Source organism: Phoenix dactylifera, unplaced genomic scaffold (genome assembly GCF_009389715.1).
Source record: "Phoenix dactylifera cultivar Barhee BC4 unplaced genomic scaffold, palm_55x_up_171113_PBpolish2nd_filt_p 000602F, whole genome shotgun sequence".
NCBI lineage: Eukaryota > Viridiplantae > Streptophyta > Magnoliopsida > Arecales > Arecaceae > Phoenix > Phoenix dactylifera.
Genome location: NW_024067999.1, coordinates 27,994 through 52,374, shown reverse-complemented (window position 1 = coordinate 52,374; position 24,381 = coordinate 27,994). Strand labels below are relative to the sequence as shown.

The 24,381-nt window shown below is 36.5% G+C and overlaps 1 protein-coding gene across 4 annotated transcripts; it reads left to right on the top strand.

Moving 5' to 3' along the window:
* Positions 1-1,715: 1,715 nt before the first annotated feature.
* Positions 1,716-22,826, top strand: LOC120103662. 4 transcript variants are annotated; one of them, XM_008778151.4, is made up of 8 exons: positions 1,716-1,938; positions 4,384-4,703; positions 4,802-4,895; positions 8,526-8,591; positions 13,503-13,624; positions 20,667-20,816; positions 21,719-21,817; positions 21,953-22,826. In XM_008778151.4, exons 2-8 carry the CDS (start codon positions 4,386-4,388, stop codon positions 21,998-22,000), a joined length of 897 nt encoding a protein of 298 aa, XP_008776373.1. In that variant the 5' UTR covers positions 1,716-1,938; positions 4,384-4,385; the 3' UTR covers positions 22,001-22,826. The 4 variants fall into 4 exon arrangements, with proteins under 4 accessions (XP_008776373.1, XP_008776376.1, XP_038975639.1 ...); XM_008778152.4 differs by having other exon boundaries at positions 1,724-1,938; positions 4,371-4,703; XM_008778154.4 differs by lacking the exon at positions 8,526-8,591.
* Positions 22,827-24,381: the final 1,555 nt, after the last annotated feature.

Below are 24,381 nucleotides of genomic sequence, written 5' to 3'. Positions count from 1 at the left end.
ATTCGGTAATAAATGCACTTACCATCCACGGACCCCAGGCCCACCACAGCCGGCGGTTCAACCACTCCAACAGGTCCGATCGACCGTGACAACTCCCTGATTCCGGTCTGATCCGGTCCCGTTCTCCATTACGCCATTAATGGGCCAAATCGTGCCCAATTATTATAAAACAGGACAAACCTCCTGTCACCTCCCAGGTAACAAAAATCCTCCTATAAAAGGAAACCTGGAGGGAAAAGGGAGGGAGGACCAAAAAACCAGAGAAAAAACCCGGAGCTGGAGAGAACCCTCCTAAACCGGGGGAAAAAGGAAGAAAACAGCACAGACACAATTGAACACGAGATTCTCTTTGTCTTCTCCACATACTCTCTCCCCTGCTCTCTCCACATACTTGCCCCCTCTGACTTAGGCATCGGAGGGCCGGCGCCGGGGAGCCCGGCCACCGGTTTTCTTTGCAGGACTTGCACACCCCCCCGCAGCGGAGGATGCAGCCAGCCGGCGCACCGCCGTCCGCCCCCTGCAGCAGCGGAGCTCCTCCTTCCCCGGCTTCACGGCGGCCCCCGGGTCCAATTTCCAGCAACAGAAGTTATGACTTTATGCACTAAAACCGTTTGTTTCATTGTAATAGTTGGGCTTACCCGTAAATTTGTTATTTTATTATTAAATTTTATTTATTCTTGAAAGAAAATTAATAGTCCTTTCTAACATGTCCTAAACCCTTGGAATAGGGATGAAGGTGCGATTTAAGCAAGGCCTTGGTATAAATACCAAGAGACATCCTCAAAAAAATATGAGTTTTTTACATGGATATCCTTCTAAATATCGGATCTTGCATGAATACCCTTTCAAAATTGATATTTGTATGCATACCTTCGTAAAACTCTGATATTGTACAAATGCTCATAATATAACGGTTGTTATAATGGTGTTAAGAAAAATCATATTTATATTAATTAAAAGATAAAATAAAATTTTAAAATTATGCTATTGTTTCTATCTTCTTTCCTTACTATCGGATCGCGATCTATATATACGTCTCCCCATTAAGAGTATATTAGTCATTTTAATTTGAAACCATTATTTTTTTAACGCCGTTAGATAGCATGGGTACATATAAAAAAAAAAAAAAAAAAGAGGACAGAATAGTAAAATAAATATTTTATAACGGTATACATGTAAATATTAATTTGAAAGAGTATTTATGCAAAATCTGATATTTAGAGGGATATTCATGAAAAAAGTTAAAAAAAAAGAAGTTGATACCTTCGGGGAGAAGCCCATACTAGCTGTTTACTTGTTGGATCTTGGAAAGATATGGAATATTGTTAAATATTGATTTTTAACATGTGGTCCCTTTGAGGACTTGCATACCGTATACGGTTGGGAGGGACATGCAAATAAGGATAATGGCCTATAGGCCGGTCGTCTAATTTGCAGTCCCCCTTTTATTTACAATCACTGCATACCGTATACGGTTGGGAAGGACTGGGAGTTAAAAAATACTTAGGCATAGAGATTGGGTGTTAGAAGAATGGCTAAGAGAGGCTTATTGTTACAGTGTGGTCCAGCGAGGTCTGGTCAATAAGTTTCTTTCAAATATTTAACCAAAAAAAGGGAAAAAAACCGCCGGGCCATTTCCTTTGGGCCCTAGGTTGGGATTTTTGTGTAGTGGCCTCAAATTACAACCCTTGACACCGAGAGATGGCCTGACCTCGGACCAGGCCGCTCACGGCCCAAAGTGGCCATTTCTGAAGGTTTTTAGTAGGTGAGAGAGGGCGATACGGTTTCTCCGAGGACCATCAGCCATCAGGTTGGTCGTTTCCGATCGCTGGGCAGCGGCAAAACAGCCCTTGAAAACCCCTAAAATCTCGCGTTCGTTGCTTCAATCAATCGTTTTCCTCTTCCTTGACAGCGGATTCAGATCATTCCCAGTCCCAGGTGATTCTTTCTATTTTACTGCTTCCATATTAGGTATTTTTTTTAAATGTTTGGAAATTTATACTCGATATTAACCCCAACGGAGTACTCAAAATTTCTTTTCTCTCCAGTTTCCTTTGCTTTTGCATGCCTTCGTACTGATGATGGCGCCTTTATTCTTTTTTGACAATATGAGTTTTAGTTTGAGCTTTTATTTTGGCTTTTAGATGGTAAAATCAAAGTGGGCAAGAGAAGAGTATGAGAAAAAACTTGGGGAAAAGGAACAACAAGTGTAGTTTCTTATCCCAATTTTTTTTGCCTTCGTAGAGGCTTATTCTACTTGCACGAATGTCGAGAATATTCTTGAGGAATGCAGTCTTGTGATTGAAAGGACTGAATTGCGGATCCATGGTTGGCGTCCGTATTCTTTCAGTTCTTCCAGATTTGAGGAAGCATTTGTTTTGGCATATTTGAGCTAACATAGGGCCAAATGTTGCTCTGAATGTTGTTTCCTTGGGTTGGAGATCATTGCTTGGTCTGAGTGGTAGAGAATGGTTTTGTTGATAACTGGTGATGAGGAAGTGTTACCAAAGTATAATAAATCAATCACTCAGAAGGCACATAAATGGAGGTTTAACAAAGAAAAGGAAAGAAGAAAGTTACATCCATTTTTTTTTATTCATAATCATGCAGTCTTTTCCCAACTATTTAGGCTCCGCTGGAAAGCTACATTCAGGCACACACACCAAAAGGAAGTGACCAGCTAGAATTTACTGGCCTCCCATTTAATCTTCATCTCTTTTAGTTGTCAACTGGTTGTTGGCTTGTCCAATATGTGTGGTCCTCCATTCAGTGCTATCATAGATTTTCCACTTTTAGCTTATCCTTCATGAATCTCAATTTCATTCCCTTAGGGTGTTTTTCTAATCAAAGTAATATTTTCTAGGCATCATCTTATCAAGTAATGTGACATGCTTTAACTTGCTAGCGACATTGATTCTCATTTTTAAAGAGTATTTTCTGGTTAATATGTTTCATTCAGTTCTTCCATGGTATCATCAGAGGCTCAACAATTGATTGTTGAAATGCCTATCACCACCTTATCGTCATCAACATCATGAGAACCCAGGATAGAGGATTAAATGAACCAGCCAAAATCCTCAAGTTGATTTTTGGCATCATCATATTGAATAAAGTTGAAGCACTTGCATGTTCTACCTAACACATGAAATCTGATAATTTGTCTGTTCAAACATAGTTGCAGTGCTACCTAGTTGTTCTTGTAGTTTAAACAACTCTTCAGATGGAGGTAATCAATTCTCTTAGGAACTTAATTAGATACTAAAATGCCGAAAGAGATCAAACTAGTTCCCTAAATTAGAATTAAAGTTGTTGTTGTTGTAGTTTGGACCACGGTTCGCTGTTGTGGTACAGGACCCCATACCGATGCCACGCTAGTACTGTGTCGGTACGGTACGGTACGAATTTTTTTGGCATATTGAGGGTACTCCTTTCATACTGAATATCAGCACTGAACCAGTATAGTATGGTACGTCCTGTACTATTTGGTTCGGGCCGGTGCGACAAACCATGGTCTAGACAGCTCTGCACATGTAGAAAAATAATCAAATACTCTTAAGAACTTCATTAAATATCAGAAATGCCAAAGGAGCTCAAACTTGTTTTCCCTAAATTGAAATCAAGGCTGTGATATTTTAGATTTCCAAATTTCACTCAATTACAACAGTTAACAAATATTATTTCAGTAATCAATTGAAACTAGAATATCAATTTCATGGCGCAAAACCATCTGAGTTTGCATACGAAAAAGGGACTGCTGAAATACCAACCATATCTCCATTGCATTTAAACATGCTTTCTAACTCTAATTTTGTCACAAGTAGGATACTGTGGAGTCTCACCTGAAAGTGGGTAGAAATTAGACTCAAACTCTTTCCGAAGAGCTGACCGGCTGCTTTAACAAGTTTGTTTCCTCCAAAATTCTTATGACTCTCAAAGGGTGACTAGTTAGTGATGCCCGAACTACAACAGGGTTTAGTGGGCTTCTTTTCATAAGAGGTGGCTGACTACTTCAATAAGACTTTCTCCTCTTTAACTTCAATTTATAGGACTCTCGAAAGTTGACTGGTTTGTCATGCACACTTCCCTAAAATTTGAATATTTGAAAGAGATTTTGGCTCCTCAACTTGTTTACAGGCTTGTTCTGTATAAAATGGATTTCCATGCTCTCTTTTAATCCCATTTTTGAATGTAACTGTTGATTGCTCTCTGTTGATGGTAAGAAGTAGGTACTTATGTTTAAATTCATATTTAGAATGACCCTGACAATTCTATTTCCTGGGATAATAAGTACTTCCTATGCACTGGAAATTTGATTCTCTGAATAAAATTTCTCTAGAATTGTCCAACTTGTAGCATAACATATTTGTCAGATGTGAATTGTAGGAATGTTGACGGGTCATGCTATTAGTTTACATGAAAGAAGTGAATCAGATGAGCTTTTACTAGCAGATCCTGTATCTGAGATTGATGACGAGGAAGCAGAAATTTCTGGAAAAGTATTGTATAGAGCCTCATTTGAAGAGCTTGCAAAAAATCATGTGCAATGTGACACAATTATATGGGTATTGATATCATTATTGCTTGTTTTGGCTTGGGGAGTTGGTGTAGTTATGCTTCTATATCTGCCTGTCAGAAGATATGTGCTGCAGAAGGATATATCTTCACGCAAACTTTATGTCACACCCAACAAGATAGTTTACAAGGTAGTTATTGGCTTTCTTATATTTATTTACTTTATTTTCTTATACTCTGCTTATTGGTTCCAGTTGTTGTTCATGACATGATATAATTTTGCAAATAGGCCAGAAGACCTTCCTTTTTGCCTTTCCTAGGGTTTACAAAGGTTGAGAAGCACATACCTCTTCACACAGTCATCGACATCATTATGGAACAAGGTACATGTGAGAATAGTATTTTTATGTTTATATTATTATATTGCATTCTGTTGCACTATGTTTGTCCATGTCTCATATCTTATTCAAGTTTGATCTTTGCATTACCTGACCTAGTAGTTGATCTATATTTGTCTGCAGTTTACTAGATAATAGTTTTTAGCTATTAGTTGTTGCTCTAGACCATAGTTCGTGATACTGTCCTAAACTGGACAGTAGGGGGCGTACCGTATTGGATCGGTTCTAGTATATAGTACAGAAGGCGTATTGACACTCGGTACACTGAAAAGATTCTATACTGTGCCATACCGATACAATGCTAGTGTGGCACTGGTACATATTCCGGTATCGAGATGACAAACCTTGCTCTAGACCTTAACTTTTTAAATATATTTCTTGGACATCTTTAGGGAATTGAAAAATGCCTTTTCTAGTTCAAAATATGTACATGCGGATTTAGGTCTATAATACTTTATGCGGAACTTGCTGAATATGCATGATTAGGCAATAAGACTAATTCTATGGATTTATACAAGATTATAACAACTTAGTTTGGAGTAAGGTCAAGACAGAAAAATGTACCTTCGAATTGGGAAGTGATAGTGCCTTAGATTAAAACATTTTTCCTCTTTACTTCGACCAAGAAATGTGAAAAGTTAGGCACCATGTACTGCAAGTCTTTGATAAGTTGGGATAGTGATGAAAGTTTGTCGAGTTTTTAATGCTATCTCATACATCCTTTTGTTTCTTCAAAGGGAACAACAGGGTAAAGGATTACCACCTTATCCATGTTAAAGTGTAGAAAAAATAATGAAATACATGAAGTATATAGTTTACTATATAAGCAATCTTTTGCAAAATGGGAGCTGTTGCGCTTGTACTTTTATACAACAAATCTATATTGAGCGAAAAAGGTTGTCACTATACTAGTGTTAGTACAGGTAAATGCTTGGTCCTAAGTTAGGTGTTTTGCATAGTAATTTGACTGTTCATCTCTATTATGATAAGCTAATATAAACCCTTTTTCATGTCCTTAAGCCTATATTCATGCTGAAGTGTTTGCCACCTGTCCACCATGTAACAGGAGTGCACTGGCTAAAGGAGAGCTGTTGCACTTCTCAACTTAAATTGATCTTAGGATATCCGATTCCCTGATGCTGTTGCACCGAGTGCTAGCAAGTAAAATTTTTCCAGTCACATGATCACAACTATCCGTGCTCTGTCATTTGCACCTTGCACTTAACATGCATGGGTAATGTACATTCTATGGAACTCTCACAAAATTTAAACACTGACCCTCCTCCTTGGTGCTTCTCTACTTAAATTGATCTTAGGATATCTGTTTCCCTGCACCAGCTGTTGCACTGAGTGCTGGCAAGTAAAATTTTCCCAGTCATATGATCACGACTCTCCGCGCTCTGTCATTTGCACCTCGCACACCTAGCACTAGTAATGACATAACAATTTCAGGGGCTTCTTGTTATGTTTTATACATTTATAACAAGCTTTTAAATAACGGCCATTATTTTGCTGTTATTTGTTGTAATGGCTGTTATATAATGGGAATAATTTCCATTATTTATATGTCCATTGTTCCTCTTAATAAAATAACGTTTTCAATTAGAAACTGCATGCCATCTATGAAATATTCTTTATTCAATGAATAGTGAGTTGAGCAGAAAATGCCATTTTTCTGTTGGCATCTTTAATTTCCAGTTACAATGGCTATTATAACAACCGATATAATAGTCAATAATTTTTTTGTTGATAAACTCAGTCCAGGTTGTTTGAGGCAAACAAGGGTCATTATCTTTGTTATAATGGCAAATGATAATATCTAAGTGTGTCCATTAGTTTGGGAATTTACTATCATAAATCCTCCCCCGCCCCCTCATATCTTTAAAAACCAAATCTCTTCTCTATTTCAAATATGTGCCTTATCTATTTATGCAACCCATGGGCTTTATTGCCCTATCGCTTCCTTGACCTACCAAAGCCTATAAATGGTGTTTTTAGTTTGATGGCATGTTCACTTTTCTAAGTAATCAATGAACTCTAACGCTGATCATGTAAATACAAAAAGAAACAATCTCATCAAATAACCAAAACAAAAGTGTGAAAATGCTTTTAACATTAAAAAATAACTTCTTTTCTTTTGTTCCTTTTAAGGGTGCATTTTGGTAGGGAGCATCTCTTAACCACTTTATGTAGTCTTATCTTTTTTCGAAAGCCTTTAACTGTTAACACTTCAATTATTCGCCACTATGATTGGAGGGTATGATTTTGGGTTTGGGAGCAAGGTTGGAATAATGGCAGCTGTCTCTACTATTACAACACGACTTATTTAGATCTTTATCCATGGACCTTAAGTCTCCTTTCTTGAAATTTTACGACATGTTTTCTGTAGGGTTCTTAAATATGCCCCTTCTTTGTAAGGATACATCCCCATTAGTCAAACTTTTGCTTAAGGTACTGAAAAAGATGACTGCACCAGCTAAAAGTGGACTCTATTTATGGAATGGGGATCATAACCATCAACACTTTATCTCTCACATGATCTCAAGTATCCAAACTTCCTCTTGCATGCAGCCATGTGCCTAACTCTGGTATCTATAGTTGCTTTTTATCACAATTTGAGTCTAATTGTCAAGAATTCAAATTTCACCTTTGTTCAATTCTAATTTATCACATATCTTTTAAAGATTCTAGTTAGAGTTTCCTGTCATTGCGAGACTTGAGAGATCACCTATTTTGAAGATGTTGATAGAGGAATAACTTGTTTCCATAAGAATTTGAGAGTCTTGAGGTAAAATTTATTGAGGTGTAACTAAAATACCTTTGAAAAGATGGTGATGAAGGTTTGATGAAGAAAAGACAGAAGTTTATAAAATTGTGATTTTTTTAATTCTATTTTTGGAGGGTAATGTAGGGCCATAAGGTGAAGCTATTAAATCTGAGTTGGGTGTCAAAGGAGGTGATGATGATGGTTAGAGGGGGATGTTAGGGGTCATCAAAGTTGGGGATGGTTAATCTTGAAAGACTTGGGTACATATAGTAAAAGATTTGAATACATTTGGATTCTATTATATATATCTAAAATGGAGGCTTAGCTTGTATAGGACTCTCCAAAGTCCAAACACTATGTGGACACTAGTATTAGTGATGCCGGTATTAATATGCTTGACTACTATAAAATTTATTGCTTAATGTGCAACATATATTAATGATGGCTGTATTAATGTGTTTGGCCATCATTAAAGAAGTTGGAAAGAGGAGGAAAAAACCATACCTTGTGCATTGTAGGGGGCCAATATTCTTTGTTGGTATAATGATGGGAGTTTTTGCATGGAGGCTTTTGTACAGAGTTCTCCATTTGCCATGTACATGCTTGTATTAGTGACAGGAGTTTTTGCTCGACCGCAATTAAAGCTCATTACTCAATGTCAAGGTTTGCCGTCTTGGTACCGAACCCCGTACCAGTACCATCCTATGACAGTATTGCTATGCGGTATGGTACGAGACAATGAGACGTACCGATTGATACGGCGAACCTTGCTCAATGTGTAACAGAAATTTGGTTATTAAAGCCCTTCTATTTATTATAATTTGTCGCATTATTTTATTGCATTTCAGGAATAGCTGGAGAAAGGAGAATAAATCATACCCTGTGCATCGTGTTGGCCAGTATTCATGATGCCGGTATTAATGACTAGAGTTTTTCTATAGAGGCTCAGCTTGTATAGAGTTCTTTGCTGGCCATGTGGATGTTGGTATTAAAGATAGGAGATTTAACTCAGTTATCGGTATTACTTAATATATAACAGAAATTTTGCTAATGAAGCCTTCTATTTATTATAATTTGTTATATTGTTATATTGCATTTAAAAAAAAGTTGGAAAAAGGAGAAAAACTTGTACCCCGTGCATCATGATGTTGGCATTAGTGATGGAAATTTTTGCATGGAGGCTTTTGTGCAGAGTTCTTCTTTCACCATATGGATGCTGTTATCAGTGGTGCTAGTATTAATGATGAGAGTTTCTGCTCTACCATCATTAAAATTCATTGCTTGATGTGGGTCAACTTGTGCATAGTTTGCCTTTTGCATGTGGACATTAGTATTAATGATACCGATATTAATGATGGGAGTTTCTACTTGGTTATCGTTGTAGTTCATTGCTTAATGTGCAATAGAAATTTGGCTTTTGAAGCCTTCTACTTATTATAATTTGTTAAAATTGTAATATTGCATTTCAAAAGCAGCTAGAAAAAGGAGAAAAAACTCTACCCTACATGTTGCAGGGGCTGGTTTTGATAATAAGAGTTTCTATATGGAGACTCAGCTTGTGCAGTGTTCTCTATTGGCCCTGTAAATGTCGTATTAATAATGGAACTTTATGCTATACCATCATTAAAGTTCATTGCTTAATGTGCACCAGAAATTTGGTTATTAAAACTTTCTATTTATTATAGTTTACTACATTGCTATATTGCATTTCAAGAAGAGTTTGAAAGAGGAGAAAAAATGATACCCCGTGCATCTCACTGGTTATATGCCAGTTTTTCACTATTTTTGATAAAGACTAAAGGAGGCACATATAGAAATACGGTTGTAGGTCCATGTTGAAAAGGTTAGGAGAAGTGATATTGCTAAAATTATATGGATAGAGATGGTGTATAAGGATCTACAATGTCTCCAATTTGAAAAAGGGAGAATATGGTGGTTGAAGCATAGAGCACATTTCCAGTTTAAGAAATACCTTTTTCTTTTCTAACCTGATTGATGGTCACGTTTGAAAGCAGTCTTTGGTTACCAGTCCTCTTCTTTGCTCCTTTCTGATAGCGGGAAGGTTGAGTCCACCTGAACTGAATTATACGGCTAGTTATAGAGAGACGAAGGACCACTTCGTAAGGAGGCAGTTCGACGGTCTTTTATCTCGCGACTGAACTAATAGCAGGCTTAGTTTTGATAGACATGAATTCGGAAGTATGAATTGATATTTGATCCCAAGGCATGTGGATTAGAGATGCATAGTTTGGAAACAAGAATAATATGATAATAATGGTAGAAGTGGGCGGTGGTAAAGTAGAATTGGTTCATTCAAGTGTTTTTGCCTTCTTTTTTGCAAAAATAAAGCAATAATCCATTTTATTACATCTTTCTTTCAGATGTCTACCCATTCCACCCCCTACTCTCCATAACATGGTCCCTCATCTGCTAACTAAACAACAATTGAGAACACTATACAATTGAAAGCTAAGCTTCAAGCTGAAGTATTTAGTCTTCCTCTTTGTTTGACAAAAACTCCTTATGCATCACCTCATTTTTCTCCTCCCTTCTCTTTTTTACATCTGCACTAGACATAAAAGTTAGGTCCGTCGAACCGGTATCGGTCGGTGGACGGGTCGGTACGGTATCAGTTTGGTACCGTACCGACACACGGTATGCTTGGGCATGCTAGTTCCGTACCGGCACGCCCATTTTTTTAAAAAGTTTTTCAAGTTTAATTATTTTTTTCAACTTTTTCAATGATTTTAAGTCTAATTTGATTTTTTTTATATTTTTTGATGTTTCTATAATCTCGATTTAATCTAAATAATGCATCTTGTTGTTTTAAAATGATACAAAATATAAAATAATTAGTGAGATGTTGCATGCTATAAGAAACAGCTTGATATATTCTCAAATCAAGTAGTGAGGTAAAAAAATATAAAATAATACAATCAATTACATATATTTAAAGTACAACATATATGTTGATATTTAAAATTTCATCGAGTGGCGAAGCCTTTTGTAAATATTCAGATTATTAGCATAGTCAGGGTACATCAGCCCACCCCTCTAACCAAGTGGCATTGTAGTTTTGTATGTTTATCTCATAAGGAACGCGCTCTGCGTTATAAGCACTCTCGAATCTCTTGCTGAAGCTCTGCATTTAAGAGGTATTCTCTGGCTGATAAATTGGCTGATAAAATGACTGTGAAGGGTCTATCCGAATAAGCCGGCAACAAAATCCGACCCATAAAATACTTTGGGCTGCATAGAGTAATAGCCATAGGAAGATGCCTTAGATGCACCATATCTATATCCGTATTCGTATGGGTTATAGGCTGCCTGTGGTTGTGGATACTAGGATCCAGTATACGACTCGAAACCTAATACGTTTATAGATTCTACTTAATGTGCGAGGTCATCTGTAGCTGCATCATGTTCTTCTAAATGATTTTGAGGAGCCCGTCTCCTATATGAATCGGATCCTCGTGGGCTCCACCAAATCATGCACCGTGGTCCTCATTTTGTATAGCATGCATAAATTGGGACCCACTGATGAATCGAAAACCATACTGCAGTTATGTCTCATAAACGGAGGTCTCATATCCTCTACTCTCCTTGGCCAACAGATTTATGACCACCAGAGTTGCTGCTCTTGGTCTCTGAATCTAGTGAACTGGCTTCTTCTCCACACTCTCTATTAGGGCTGCAGGTGCCATTTGTTTTTCTTTTTTGGTGTTCTGGGCAACTTTCTTATTACTCTTCGTGCTACTCACGGCCGATTTATCCTTTGAGCCACTTGCTGCCTACTTAATCTTTGTGCTACTCTCTGTTTGCTTACCCTTCGTGCCCTTCTCTGCTTGGCTATGTTGGGAGGATGTATGCCCTCTTGGCCGAGTCGATCGGATGGCGTAGTGGCCTCGTATAAGCATCTCTCGATCATATCTTTAAGATGTCTCGGATAAGGAGTCATGTGATGATTGGCTTTCCTATGGCTATGGCCCATCAGTTAGAAGGGTACGTAGAATATTACTGTCTGCCCATTGCCCTACATCGATCCTAGCTTCGCTGGCTACAAAACCGATCGGTCGTGGAGACGATCCTTACTCATTAAGCCCCTCCATGCCTCTCTCTCCTCCCCCTCAGCATAGATCTTCCACCATGATTTGTATTCCTTGGAACCACATTTGATGTTTACGCTGACGTGCTGGGCACAAACCCTATATTTATACTTGTGTCTGTCATCTTGACACAGGTACTCTAGGGAAACTTGCTGAATACAGGTGTCATAGTTGAAAACATCAATTATTGATGTCATTTCATGGAGAGAAGGTTTTCATGGATCACTCTATTGCATTTGGTGGTCTATTTTGAGAAACTTTGGGAAGACTACTAGGTTGTCACAGTAAGTTAGTCTGCCATCTCAGATGCTTACCGCAATGTATCTCTCTCATAGTGTTACCTAGACATGGGACACAGGTGCAAGGTTCTAAGGATCCAAGTATCCTAACCAATCCAACACAATAATCTCAAAAAACTTGCACTTGGAGAAATTGATATAGAATCACAAAAGCATATTTCCATACGTACATACATATACATACATATACACAAACATACATACATATAGATATATGTATGCATATATGTATCTATTGACGTACACATACATGCACACACAACACATTCACTATATATATATATATATATATATATATATATATATATATATATATATATATATATATGTAAATTAGTGAGATAATAACTCTAATAAAAGAAGGTTAAGGGAGAGATCCAAACAAATTTAAAACTTAAATGCTATTGGCACTTGAAATACTGAAATGCACTTGAAAAGAGTGCACCATAGTTTTTGATGAAGCAAGGTGGGCAAAATTGGCATTTTGGCCTTGAAATAATGCCCAACTCTCCTTAAGTGGCACAGAAAAGGGACTAATCTTGAAAGAGAAAGAAAACAAGAGAAGAAACTTTAAAATATTTTCAGGTACATGACGGAGTACATATGTCAGCTACCTAAGGCAATGCTTGATGAACTAGCTCAAACCAAGTGCTACTTCTAGCTCTTCCCTTCTCTCTCCCTCTGTATGTGTCTGTCCTCTTTCCTTCGTTATTCTCCTTTTTTTCGCCTTTTTTCAGTAAAAATCTAGGATGAGCCATTGGAGTTGAGTGCAAGTTTTGTTTTCCTTCTTTACCTTCATCTGTTAGGGTAAGACATGGGAGCTAGGGTTTATCTTGCCCCTCTTTAGCCCTTCTGAATTGTCTAGGGAAGAGACATTGCTTTTTATATATCCTTTAAGGACAGTGAGATAGACAACTTATTAGGCAAGAAAGGCTTTAGTTTTCAGTGCATAAAAGTGTGATCCTACGACCAAGCCATGCCTGTGGCATATCTCAGCAAGTGGTGTCATGTATTGTCGTGAGGATACAACAAAAAGCCCAGATTTTCTGTGTCTAGGTTAACTGCGCTTTCATATGTGCTATGTGGGTTTCAAAGATTATTACCTTATGTTGCTTCTTATGCTATTTATCTGTGTTTCGTAGTTCTTCCCGTAGGCAAGTATCAACTTAAATAGTGCATGCTTTACTTGTTTTCAGTAGTATTTGGCTTTTGTTGATGTAAAAGATGCTGCAATTTTTCCCCCTAGATCTCTTGAGTTCTGTGGAAGACGAAGGATTTTCTTTTGTTAAATTATCATATGAAAGTTTAGGTTCTAACTGGGGTTTAGGTTATTAAATAAGCTCAATATATGCAACTTAGCACTTATAGTAGTTTCTATTAAATACTTCTCCACTGAAATGTTGTCTTTTGATGCTTATAGGTTGCCTGCAATCATTATATGGAATCCATACATTTAGGATCGAAAGTATAGCTCATGGCAAAGCTGCACCAGTGGATGAACTACAATTTCAAGGTGTTTCCAACCCAGGACTTCTAAGGAAGGTAAACTCCATCAGTTTACAATTTTGCTTGAGTCAGCAGATGTTTCCATTTACTAGGGGAATTGATAACAGCTGCAGTAGTTTTGAAATTAGCATAGCTAGGATAATTATGCATAATCTTTTCTCTAGGTTTTATAAGCACATCGTAATAGAATAGGATACTTCTAGCTAGAGGTTCGCATTCCAATCATTCAAATGCAATTCAAAGATCAATCAAACTTCATGTTTATGCTACTGAATTATCTTGTAAACTGTCGTATTATTGAATTCCAAGTTGATGGGTTATTAAGGGGATCTATGAAAGAAAACTTAAGTTTGTACCAAAAAAAAGAAAACTTAAGCAATGTGGTTCACAAGATATTATGAAGATTTTATGGTGATAGATGGGAATTTTGAATTCAAACCGAGTTAATAGTTGTCTTTATTGTTATGTTTTTCAATTTGAACAATTCTTCATCTAATGGATGACAAAACTAATCTCTTAATCATGGAAAGGAGATGAGATTATAATAGCCCAAGGATCATGTTCAAGGTTTGCGAACTCAGTACCGGACCTTGTACTGGTACTATGCTGATATATTGTTGGTACATCTGGTATGGGGTCGATTCAGTGTATGGAGACTCAATGCACCTTCTGTACCAAGGTACCGGTATAGTAAGCCTGGTACGAGGCGGTATGTACCGATAAGGTGAACCTTGATCATGTTACCTATATATGAGGTCTTTCTACATGATTTGATTATTCTCAAGGACATCGACCAGTGAACACTTGGCATTGGTTTTTGTTATGTCGGTTCCATCTACCATCCTCCCATGATCACGGGCAATTCTCTCCCTTTTTTTTGTGAAAGAACTAGTAATGAAATTATTTGATTTCAATTTTTTGACTTATCATAAGAGCTGTTCTAGACAGGTTATCTGTCACCCTCTGCTTCCAAGAGAGAGAAGAATATATCCATTGGTAGTAGCAAGAATGTGTTCGATTCTCTCCCTGCAAACTCGACATTTTGCTTCAGTTGACAAACTCGAATCTGCATAATTACGATGTTAAAGAAGTATTTTCCTGTTTTTATAGTTCAATTTACCTGCATGGATTTGCATTAAAATTAAATATGGAATTTGGTTTACATCATTCTTCATCAATTAGAAACATATAACCTAATACAAGCCTCAGAACTTTCTAGTCATAATATTTTATGTTGCATCTTGCTGAACTTTATCATTGTAAATAAATGTTAATTCTAAGTTCATGCATTGAAGTAGTTAAATAATGCATAACATTGTCAGCTTCCAAAGAACAAGTATTTGTGATAATCCTATATGGACAATGTGGGTTAGAAGAGCATCGCGGTCATACTTGCTAGTAATTATAAGATGAAACAGATCATCTCTAATGCTTAGCCTGAGTTCATTTGTAGCATTTATCTTTTTAGCCCGCAGTGAGTCAAGTTAGGTGATTTGGTAAAAACCATCCAGGTTCCTTGCATCTCTTAAGTGAAAAGGAATAGTGATATCATTCTCAGGGAATATGGGTATTAGGTAATGCTTTGTTCCTGCTTCATGGTAGGCTATCTGGTACATCATAGCCTTGGGGAGCTTTTGAGAAAGTTGCATCTGACATTACCTCGGGTAGTGTAGCATTGCTTGATTAATTACTTGAAGGCAGGCTTGGTTTGCAACATTCGATCAAATGAATAACATTTGATAGCCATAGAAAATAACTTCTTGCCTGCTTTTTGAGTAGTGCTATGTACTGCATTGTTGCAATGGGGACACTTCTGTAATTATGCTGTTACACCTTTAGACTGCTGGATTCTTTACTGGAACATATTTAAACCTTTTGGATGATGCTGGATGCAAAGAAATGAAAAGAAATGAACAATTTTTGCTTTCTGAAAGTCAGTTCTAATGGTAGTATAGTAGGATAAAAATGATGTTTGTCCATAACTGATTTTACTTCTCTTACACTTGGGATTTGATTGTCACTCCAATTTGGTCTGGCTGTTTCTTGAGTTACTTAGAACAACTTGATGATCTCCTTGTAATATTTTAAGTTATGTTAAAATTGAACAATGAGGTTATTTCATGCATAGTCATGTTCTAAATTTTGTTGGAAATGAAATATTTAGAGGGAACTTATTGCTTCTGGCATGATTGAGATGAGATGGTGCGTTGAAGTAGTTGAAGCGTTGCTGCCCTCATTAAATGGTTCATAATCTTTAGAAACAGAATCTGTTTTAAAAGTTTTGTTTGATCTTGTTGTCATTTGCATTTGTGTACGCATTTTGGCTTCTAGTGAGCCATGAATAACTGAATTTTTGTGATTAGAATTTTTTTTTGTCTCAGTGTGGGAAGCATAATTTTGGAGGTGCCAGAGCTTGCAGCGCCAGTGATCATGCTCTGGCGGACCCAAAAAAACATTTTTGTCTTTATAATTAATTAAAAATCTCCTTTACAAACGTGCAAGATCTATGAATATTGGCCCTTTCCTCTTTACTGATTGGAAAGATTATCTTGTCCTTTTAGTATTAGTTACCCTTTTTTAGATGTAAATGTGGAAATTTTACAATTACAGATTTGCTTATTATGTCTATTGTTTGTATGCCAAATGGCTGAAATCTGCTTATCAGGACATGGACATTAAGCCTTTGATCTTTTCTTTCCCCCTTGTGTGTGTGCATGCATGTGTATGCATCTGTATTTGAGGTGGTGGTGGTGTTGGGTGGGGGTGGCAGGAAGGAATTGGTTTGGGGGTTCCAAGACAGAAGTTGGCCTCAAGAGTGACTATTATTTTGAATTGCGTGAAATAAATTGATGCAAGTAATTATTTCATAATTTTAATTTTTTGAGATCCAAGGTTCAATTTTAAATCATTAAGTATTACTATCCACAAGTTATATAGCAACTTATATCAAAAAGGATTTACGAAGAATATGGAGTAAATTCTACTTCACCATTCTGTGGATATTGTTTGAGTGATCACTTTGAAACTTGCAAAGCACCTTGAAGAGCCTAATGTAAGCAAAGGCATCCTGGATTACTTTGAAAGTTTTATGACAATGAAATTTGATTTGGATATTTATTTTGAGGAACCAGACTTGGAGTTTTGCATTGGTGAAAAATTATGGCTGTTAGAGTATCCATAATCATAATGATGACATGAGACATTTTAGAGAATCAGGTTTCCTGGTAGCCTGCAGTCCACATTCAACGTAGATGGGTAGCTAACAATTATTTTGAAGATACTTGTGTCATGTACCCAATTTTAAATCTTACTATTGAAATTTGTGTCAGTTGTTATGTTTTAGGCATATCAAGTTTTTCAATGAGGTTTAGTGAATTGAGTCTTGGATCTAATACAAATGTTGAAATAGATTGTTAGGTTTATAGTCTCTATAAACATGTTCTTTGAAGCATTTATATTATTTTATATAATTTTAGTTGCTTTGTACTGCAATGCAAGAATTAGCTAAATCTTAGCAATGATTTTTTTTCTCTTTTCTTTTTCTTTTCTTTTCTTTTTTGGGGGGGAGGCATGGGGAGATGGGGGGCAGGGGGGATATTAGTATATTCCATTCTTACCTTTGTTTGATGAACTTGTGAAATGTCAGCCCTAGCTGTTCATGTCAGAACACAGTTGTAATATTGTTTCCTTCTAATATTTCATCGTTACAATTGTAAGAAGAACCTAGTTATTATTATTATTACTTGTGTTGTTGCAGAATTTCAACTAAGTATGCTTCTTAGTTCCTACCATAACACAATTTTTTAGGAATGAATTAATTATTCTTTTGGTACATTGATGCGATATTGGGCCCTCTTTATGTAGAGTCTTTATTTATTGTGCATAATTATCTGTGTGAAAAACGAGATGGGCTTTAATTGGAGTCTAAGCTTAAACATTGTTGCACAGACCTGGGCCTGAAATTCTTAATGAGAGTCTTGAGTGTCTAACATGGACGTTGACTTGCTCAGGTACCTATTATATATTCCTTTGTCTTAGAAACAGACCCACATGGTCTCTGAATCAGGGCCAATTATAGTGCTGGCCTTTATAATGTCCTACTATAGAAATGTTAATGAGGGTTGGAGAATGTTCCAAATCTAATATAATACAAAAGTGCTCAACCATGGAGAACCTCTTGCATGATAATTATTTTTAGCAAGATGTTCTCGAATAAATTGATTTTGAAATTAGTGATTAAAAAGCTCATTTAATGCTACTATGTTGTTAAGATCTGTTATCTCATGTCTTTAATTATTCTTCTTAGACAGCATGTGAAGCATGATTCTATAAGGGGAACTTTAATTTTTCCTGTGAATGATCTATGACACTGCTTAAATTTGGGCCATTTTTTAGTCATATCAAATACAGCAAGGGTATGTCCTTCAAAATTTCTAATTTTTAAAAACTTTCATATACAATTTTCTCCTTAAAAAAATGAAGTTGGCACTTCATTTATCCTATATTTATTCTTTATTAGTCTTGTTTATAGCCATATTTACCAACTCAGACATTTTAAAAATTCAAAATCTGCATGTTTAATTAAATAGAAGAAAATTAAACTTGTTGACCTAAATATCTATTATCATATATCAAAAATTGAGAAAGAAGATACCAAATGCAATATCAGTTAATGCGTATGGATTTTCATTCATTTTGGACACAGAGTAACATGAAAGTTTTTAGATTGATTAATAGTTGGAATTGAAGGTCAAGTATATGGTCAGAATTATTCAGCTTATGTCTAGTTGGAGTATGTGGTCTAGATTTATTCACAGATAACAATATTATGCAGAGTAATTTTCCTTTCTAGTTAGATTCTGACCTGTAAAACAGCCCTTTATAATTTCCTGAAGCTTATCATACTGTTTGAAATCCAATTCCCACCCTGGTACCACCCATTGACTGAATTGTGGATCTGATCTGACCTCGTATTTGAGCTAAAATTTGCCCTATATCCAATCTAGGATAGCACCCTTTTTATATCTTTTTATTGGCAGGCCAATCCAAGGCTAAACCACATTGTCAGCCCTAAGCAATCCCAAGAAGGGTAAAAGGGAAGCTACACTGAGGTATAGGAGGGAAGGATGAAAGATGTGAATTTCAGCATCCTGAATACTTGGGAAAGCCAACCTAGTGCTTTGAGCTATAACAATTCCAAACAATTTTCTGTTGGTTGCAATAATCAGCTTACCAGATTCTTTATACGGTACAACTACAGCTAGTAAGATTATTATTGTCAAAAGGATATTACATGGTCTGCAGTAACCGCCCGGTACGGGGCGTCCCGTACTGTATTCGTGGAGAACCGGTATGAAATACGCCTTCAAGTCGGTACAAACTCCGTATCATCCGTTCGAGGTGTACCGACCTGTACCGAGGTGCGTACTGGACCATACCGAGATGGAAATTGAGAAAAATGGTTGGAGAGCTATTTCAACACAGAGATGTACCGTGCTGTATTGGACTGTACCAAACTAATAAAGTATCGATATAGTATTCAGTATCGAGATTGCGGACCTTGAGATGTTGAGTTGAAATATGGCTATGGAAACAATTTTTTTTATATTCACCTGCAGCCAATATGGCATAGTTCCTCACATATAACATGCTGGAAAATGCATGAACGTCTGGTATACATATGCGAATATATACTATCCTGTGTAAAGCCATAATGTAATTTAAAAAAAAAAAAATCTGAGGCAGCTGTTTGCACCCAATAATATTGTAACCTTTAGCCCATGCATACAGTATGACCTTTCATAAGTGATATGTGTGTAAATTACTTTTTGCTACTATTTACCATAGAAAATAAGTCCATTCTCCTTCTGCAGTTGCCTTCATTATTTTTTAGAAAGCTGTCTTCTAATGCTCAACATTTTTTTTCTTCTTTTTTTTGGGATTAAATATGATTTCTTTAATCATGTGTTATTTTCACATTCAAGTATGTATTTTAAGCATCACATTTCCAATGGTTTTCTTCAAACAGGTGAGTAGTTCTTCCTTATATTTTTTCTAACCTGGTTTTGCTCAAATAGAGTGGGACCTGAGAAGAATAAATTCCTTTGGGAAAAAAAATTGAAATGTCTTCTTAGCAACTTTTGTGTGGAGTTCATTGTTAGGGCTGCAAGTGGGTTAGGCTGGATTAGGCACATTGCAAAACCATTCCATGTTTGAATCAACTCTAGAATTTGGTCACAAATTTAAATCCAAGCCTAATCCATTTCTATTCTGGTCAGTCTACAGCACATTGAGATTTATTTTATCGATACGTTGGGTTTCTAGGCCAAACCAGGTTGAGAATAATTCTGAACACAAACTATGAGAAACGCGTGTAAATTGGATACTTAATTTTATGCTGAAAGATATTATGCAAGAAAACTACCATCAAGTAAAATGTAGAAGTTACGAACAAACCATCCTGCATAAGATTGATTGACAAACAGATTAATTACGATTAAACACAAATTGGTGATTAATTACATAAAAGTTATTATTGCTAGCAAATTGATTTCTTAAATTCAAGGAAGGTTGCGGAAAATATAGTGTATTACTTTAGGGTCTGTTCATGTTGTCTGGATTCAACTTGAAGTAAATACTGATCCCTATCTGGTCAATATTAGAAAAGATCATAATATTTTTTTGATCCAAGCCTAATCCAAATAACACCAAATCAAATTGGTCCAGGTTATTTTCAGGTTGGTTCCATATTGGAAGCTGGTTTGTTCAACCCACCTGCAACCCTACATAGCATGCAAATGGCCTTTTTTTTATCACCAGGCCTTCCTGCTTTGTTCATTATAAGCAAATATTTGGCAAGTTAATAGATCAAATTTATCATCATTTTGGAGTCTTTGCATCTCACTTGTCAGATGAGCTGTGCTGGATCAGTAATCTCTTGATTCTCATGTCTTATTATTAATATGTTTCTTTTTTCTTTAATTTCAATCATTGGAATACTCAATTATCTTTGATAATTAGTGAATCCTTCATGATTTAGAGACGTGTCCATTTCAAACTAACTGAGTACCCCATTTAGGTTATTATAACAGAGGCTGCAAAGAGTATCCAAGAAGCCAGGAGTTGGAAGCCTACAATGCACCCCGGGGAAGGTCTATCCACACCAACTCATATGAGATCTCTAACCGAGGTTCCAGCAATTGAGAAGTTTCAATCTCCTGGCTGGAAGGTAATAGGTTAAATTTCTTGTAGTTCGAGTCCTTTTTTAGGTGAGGTAGTTCAACTTGTTTAACGTTTGTTTGCATGCTCTAAGTCAGTGTCTTTGATTGTGATTCACACATCATACATAAATGCCTTTTACCCTTCTGTGGTAGTTTTTTCTTTCCTTGATAAAACTATCCTGTTGGTCTACACCTGTTTTCATGAGTTATTTAGTTTAAGGAACAACTTTGTGTGTTGTTTAATAGAAAAACCGAGTCTTTCTTCGACTGGGCTTGACTTATAAAACATGAATAACCTTGTTAGTTTCCTGTCAAGTGCGCGAATTGTATGACCACAGCATACATAGATGCCCAAAATGTTGATACCTAATTTGTACTTCTATTCCCCATTTAACAAGTCCTAATCCTGAATTTTATCATGCATAAATGCATAATTGTGCTATCATTATATAACATTTGTTTTCACATCTATAGTCTTTGCACCAAACTATAGGAGTTTTTGGGATCCCCTAGCTTGATGTGAACTTTGTTGTATGGAAAATTGACATTCGGCTTTCCTAAAACATCAGAGAGAGAATCTAGGATTTTAAAGTTAACTGTTGATTTCTGCAGATGGGAGATTCTGTAAACCCTGAAAGTTGGGTACTGTAAATTGAATCTCGTTAGTATCTCGTTAGTTGATTACATATCCCATTTATGGAATTATGGAGTTGCATACCAACTAATTTGGCCTCTGCTGCAAGCCAGCGTTCACTGCAATGTCAGTTGATCACACAATGACACCATGATATAGTATATACATATAATAGCCGATTTACTAATTGACCAATCAATTATGTGATGCTTCTGGAGATAAATGATTTCCAATAGAGTGCACATAACTATATAACATTTGTTATGAAATGTGCAGGTCAAAGCTTCTCCTAGACGTGCTCTGTTTGAGGCTGGAGGGGTCATACCTGGAGACTTGTTGCTAAATAAACTTGAAGAAATAAAGCAATCAGTAAAGGTATGGGACTTGTTTTGTGTTAGCTGAACTTTGAAGAAAATGCCTTATGATTGGTATTTAATTTTGCTAATCTTTTAATTGATTTATGATTAATTCTCCATATTAACTGTTACATTTCTCATTGTCTGTCAACAGAAAATCGAATCTTTTGTGGGAACACAAGATTCATCTGATGGTTGCTGAGTTGACATTGTGCTATTCTTTTTCTCCCCAGTTTATTTTGTATCATATAGGTCTTTTCAAAGCTTTGTTTTGCAAGTGACTATTTCCTTTTTTTGAAGTATATTGTCTTGCAAATAACTTGTAACAATGGATGTGTGTAATCATCATTTTGAGCAGAAGAAGAAAGAATAGTGCAAATACAAATTCTCTGATTGAAATTCTGCTTGGTGGAGCTTCGACTTCTCTCTGCAAAATAAAGCCTTCGATTCATATTCAGGAAGAAATGAAATAGGTTGAGAGAATATGATAGCCAGACCAAGAGGCCAAGTGCAGAAGAGTGAATTAGGTTCAAAGCAACTTCTTCGGAAACCTGTTTATATTGTTCCCCATTGGGATGAGTTAGTAATGGAGCTTACAGCAGGAACATCGAGATTTGAAGCAGGTTGTGTATGGTTCCCGAAGATGAGGGATTTAGAGTATTTGAGCAAATAAGCTCAAGGCATGCCCTTTAGCATGGAGCACATCTTATAACTTCCAGAAGCCAACGCCATCATGCTAGGTATTGAACAGCTGACTATGAAACTGTTGGCATGCCCTACCATAACTCAAGGTCCCTGGACCCATGCACTTCACAACATGACGCATTTCAGAGGAATTAGAAGTTGGTCTACTGCCAAATGTCGTCGCTGATTGAAAAATAGGCCAGATATTTAGTTTCTGTTTGTTTAATGGTCTTCTGCTTTATTAAGATAATTTCTCTGTTATTGGGTGATACCAGAATTGTAGAAAACAATGGCATACTGGTGTTGGGCGTAATAGATACTCATCTAAATATGTTGCAGAAATTGTAATTTGCCTGTAACTTCCTCTTGTAGTTGCGTGGAATCTCTTTGTGGGTTCAATGATTATATTCTCCATAAGATTGTGATTTTGCTTTATCCACGTATCTATGAGTCACCAAGTGAAATATTCCCTCCTAAAGTCCTTAAGGGTTTGTTTAGACGGTTTTAATATTAAAAGTAATTATTCTATCCTCAACATCATTCAAATGTAAAATTTATAATTGAGAGTTTATGGAGAAGTTTTTGCTAGATAATTTGGGAAACTTGAGAAACAAAAACATAAATGCAAGAACAAAAAAAAAAAATTTCTGACCTTTCCTTTCGATGATCCCAAGATTTTTATGTAATCTTCTACCAAAAAAAGCATTAAATCAAATTATGACTTTTAGTTCCAGGGGGCACTTAAAATTATAAATATATTATAATTTCATAGTATAAAGTACATCGAGATGCCTTTTAACTAAATATAGATAGACTGGGAGTTCAGACCGAAGAATATGACCTTTGTTTGGGGGTCTTGACTAAGTTTGTGACCCACTTAAAATTTTCTCTCTTTATTTTGATTTGAAGTTTCGCATTGCTAGGCCAAGGTATTTATGAGCATAATCTTATGAGTGTGCAAGTATAACGGGTGAAGGTTCGGTTTAGTCCTTCTTTAGCTGTTCAAGCTGCTCCAAGTCTCTTCGATATTTTCGTACTCTTCTTTCACTCTGCTGCTTGTACCACCCTTTTGCCTCTTCCAACTCTTGTCAGGGTGAGATTTCTTCTCCTTTCCTCTTTTCTTTTTTTCTCTTTTACCTCTCCCGTTCTTCCCACCATTATTCTCCATATCTTCGCTCCAAAAATCTTATCTTTTCCATCGATCTCTAATAGCTTTCTCAAACCATAGAGAAATCCAAGCATAGTGGCCTCGTTTCCGTACTTTTTCTTTTTTTTATAATAAAAAAGATTACATCTTGAGGTTAAATGAGAGATTTTTATGGTTTTTCTTTTCGCTTCAGTTTCTTCTAGAGGTTTCAAGGTTATATAGAGAAGAGGTTTCAATAGATGTCTTGCCATTGATTCAGATGAAGAAGGAGACGAAGAGCCAGGGCATCAAGGGGAGCATTAGAGCCTAATTTCCTCTTACGGTGAGGGAACTGGAGTCAAGAATAGAGATGAGAGTTCCTTGGTCAAATCCAATGGCTAGAAGCGGACCACCACTTACATTAATTACCACATCACTGGAGGGGAGAAAGACTTCCCATCGCCACCACCCCGCCATCATTCCATACCCCTCCATCAAAGATAAACAAAATAAAAAAAGGCACAATTTTGATCTTATTTTTGAGTCACTAGCTCGAAATTCGAGTCTCTTGTGCCTCAATTTCTTAGTAGGATGTTGGAACCGATAGGGAGCAAGAATGACAAGTTGCGGTCACCATCCTCCTCATCAGAGGAGGACCAGTTCTCTAACCCTCACCGGTTCTTCTTAGCCTTCTCCTTCTCCTTTTCTTCATCCATGCATGGATAAAATTGAGGTGAATATGTGCGGCTCATCGAGGGTTCTTCTTCCTCTTA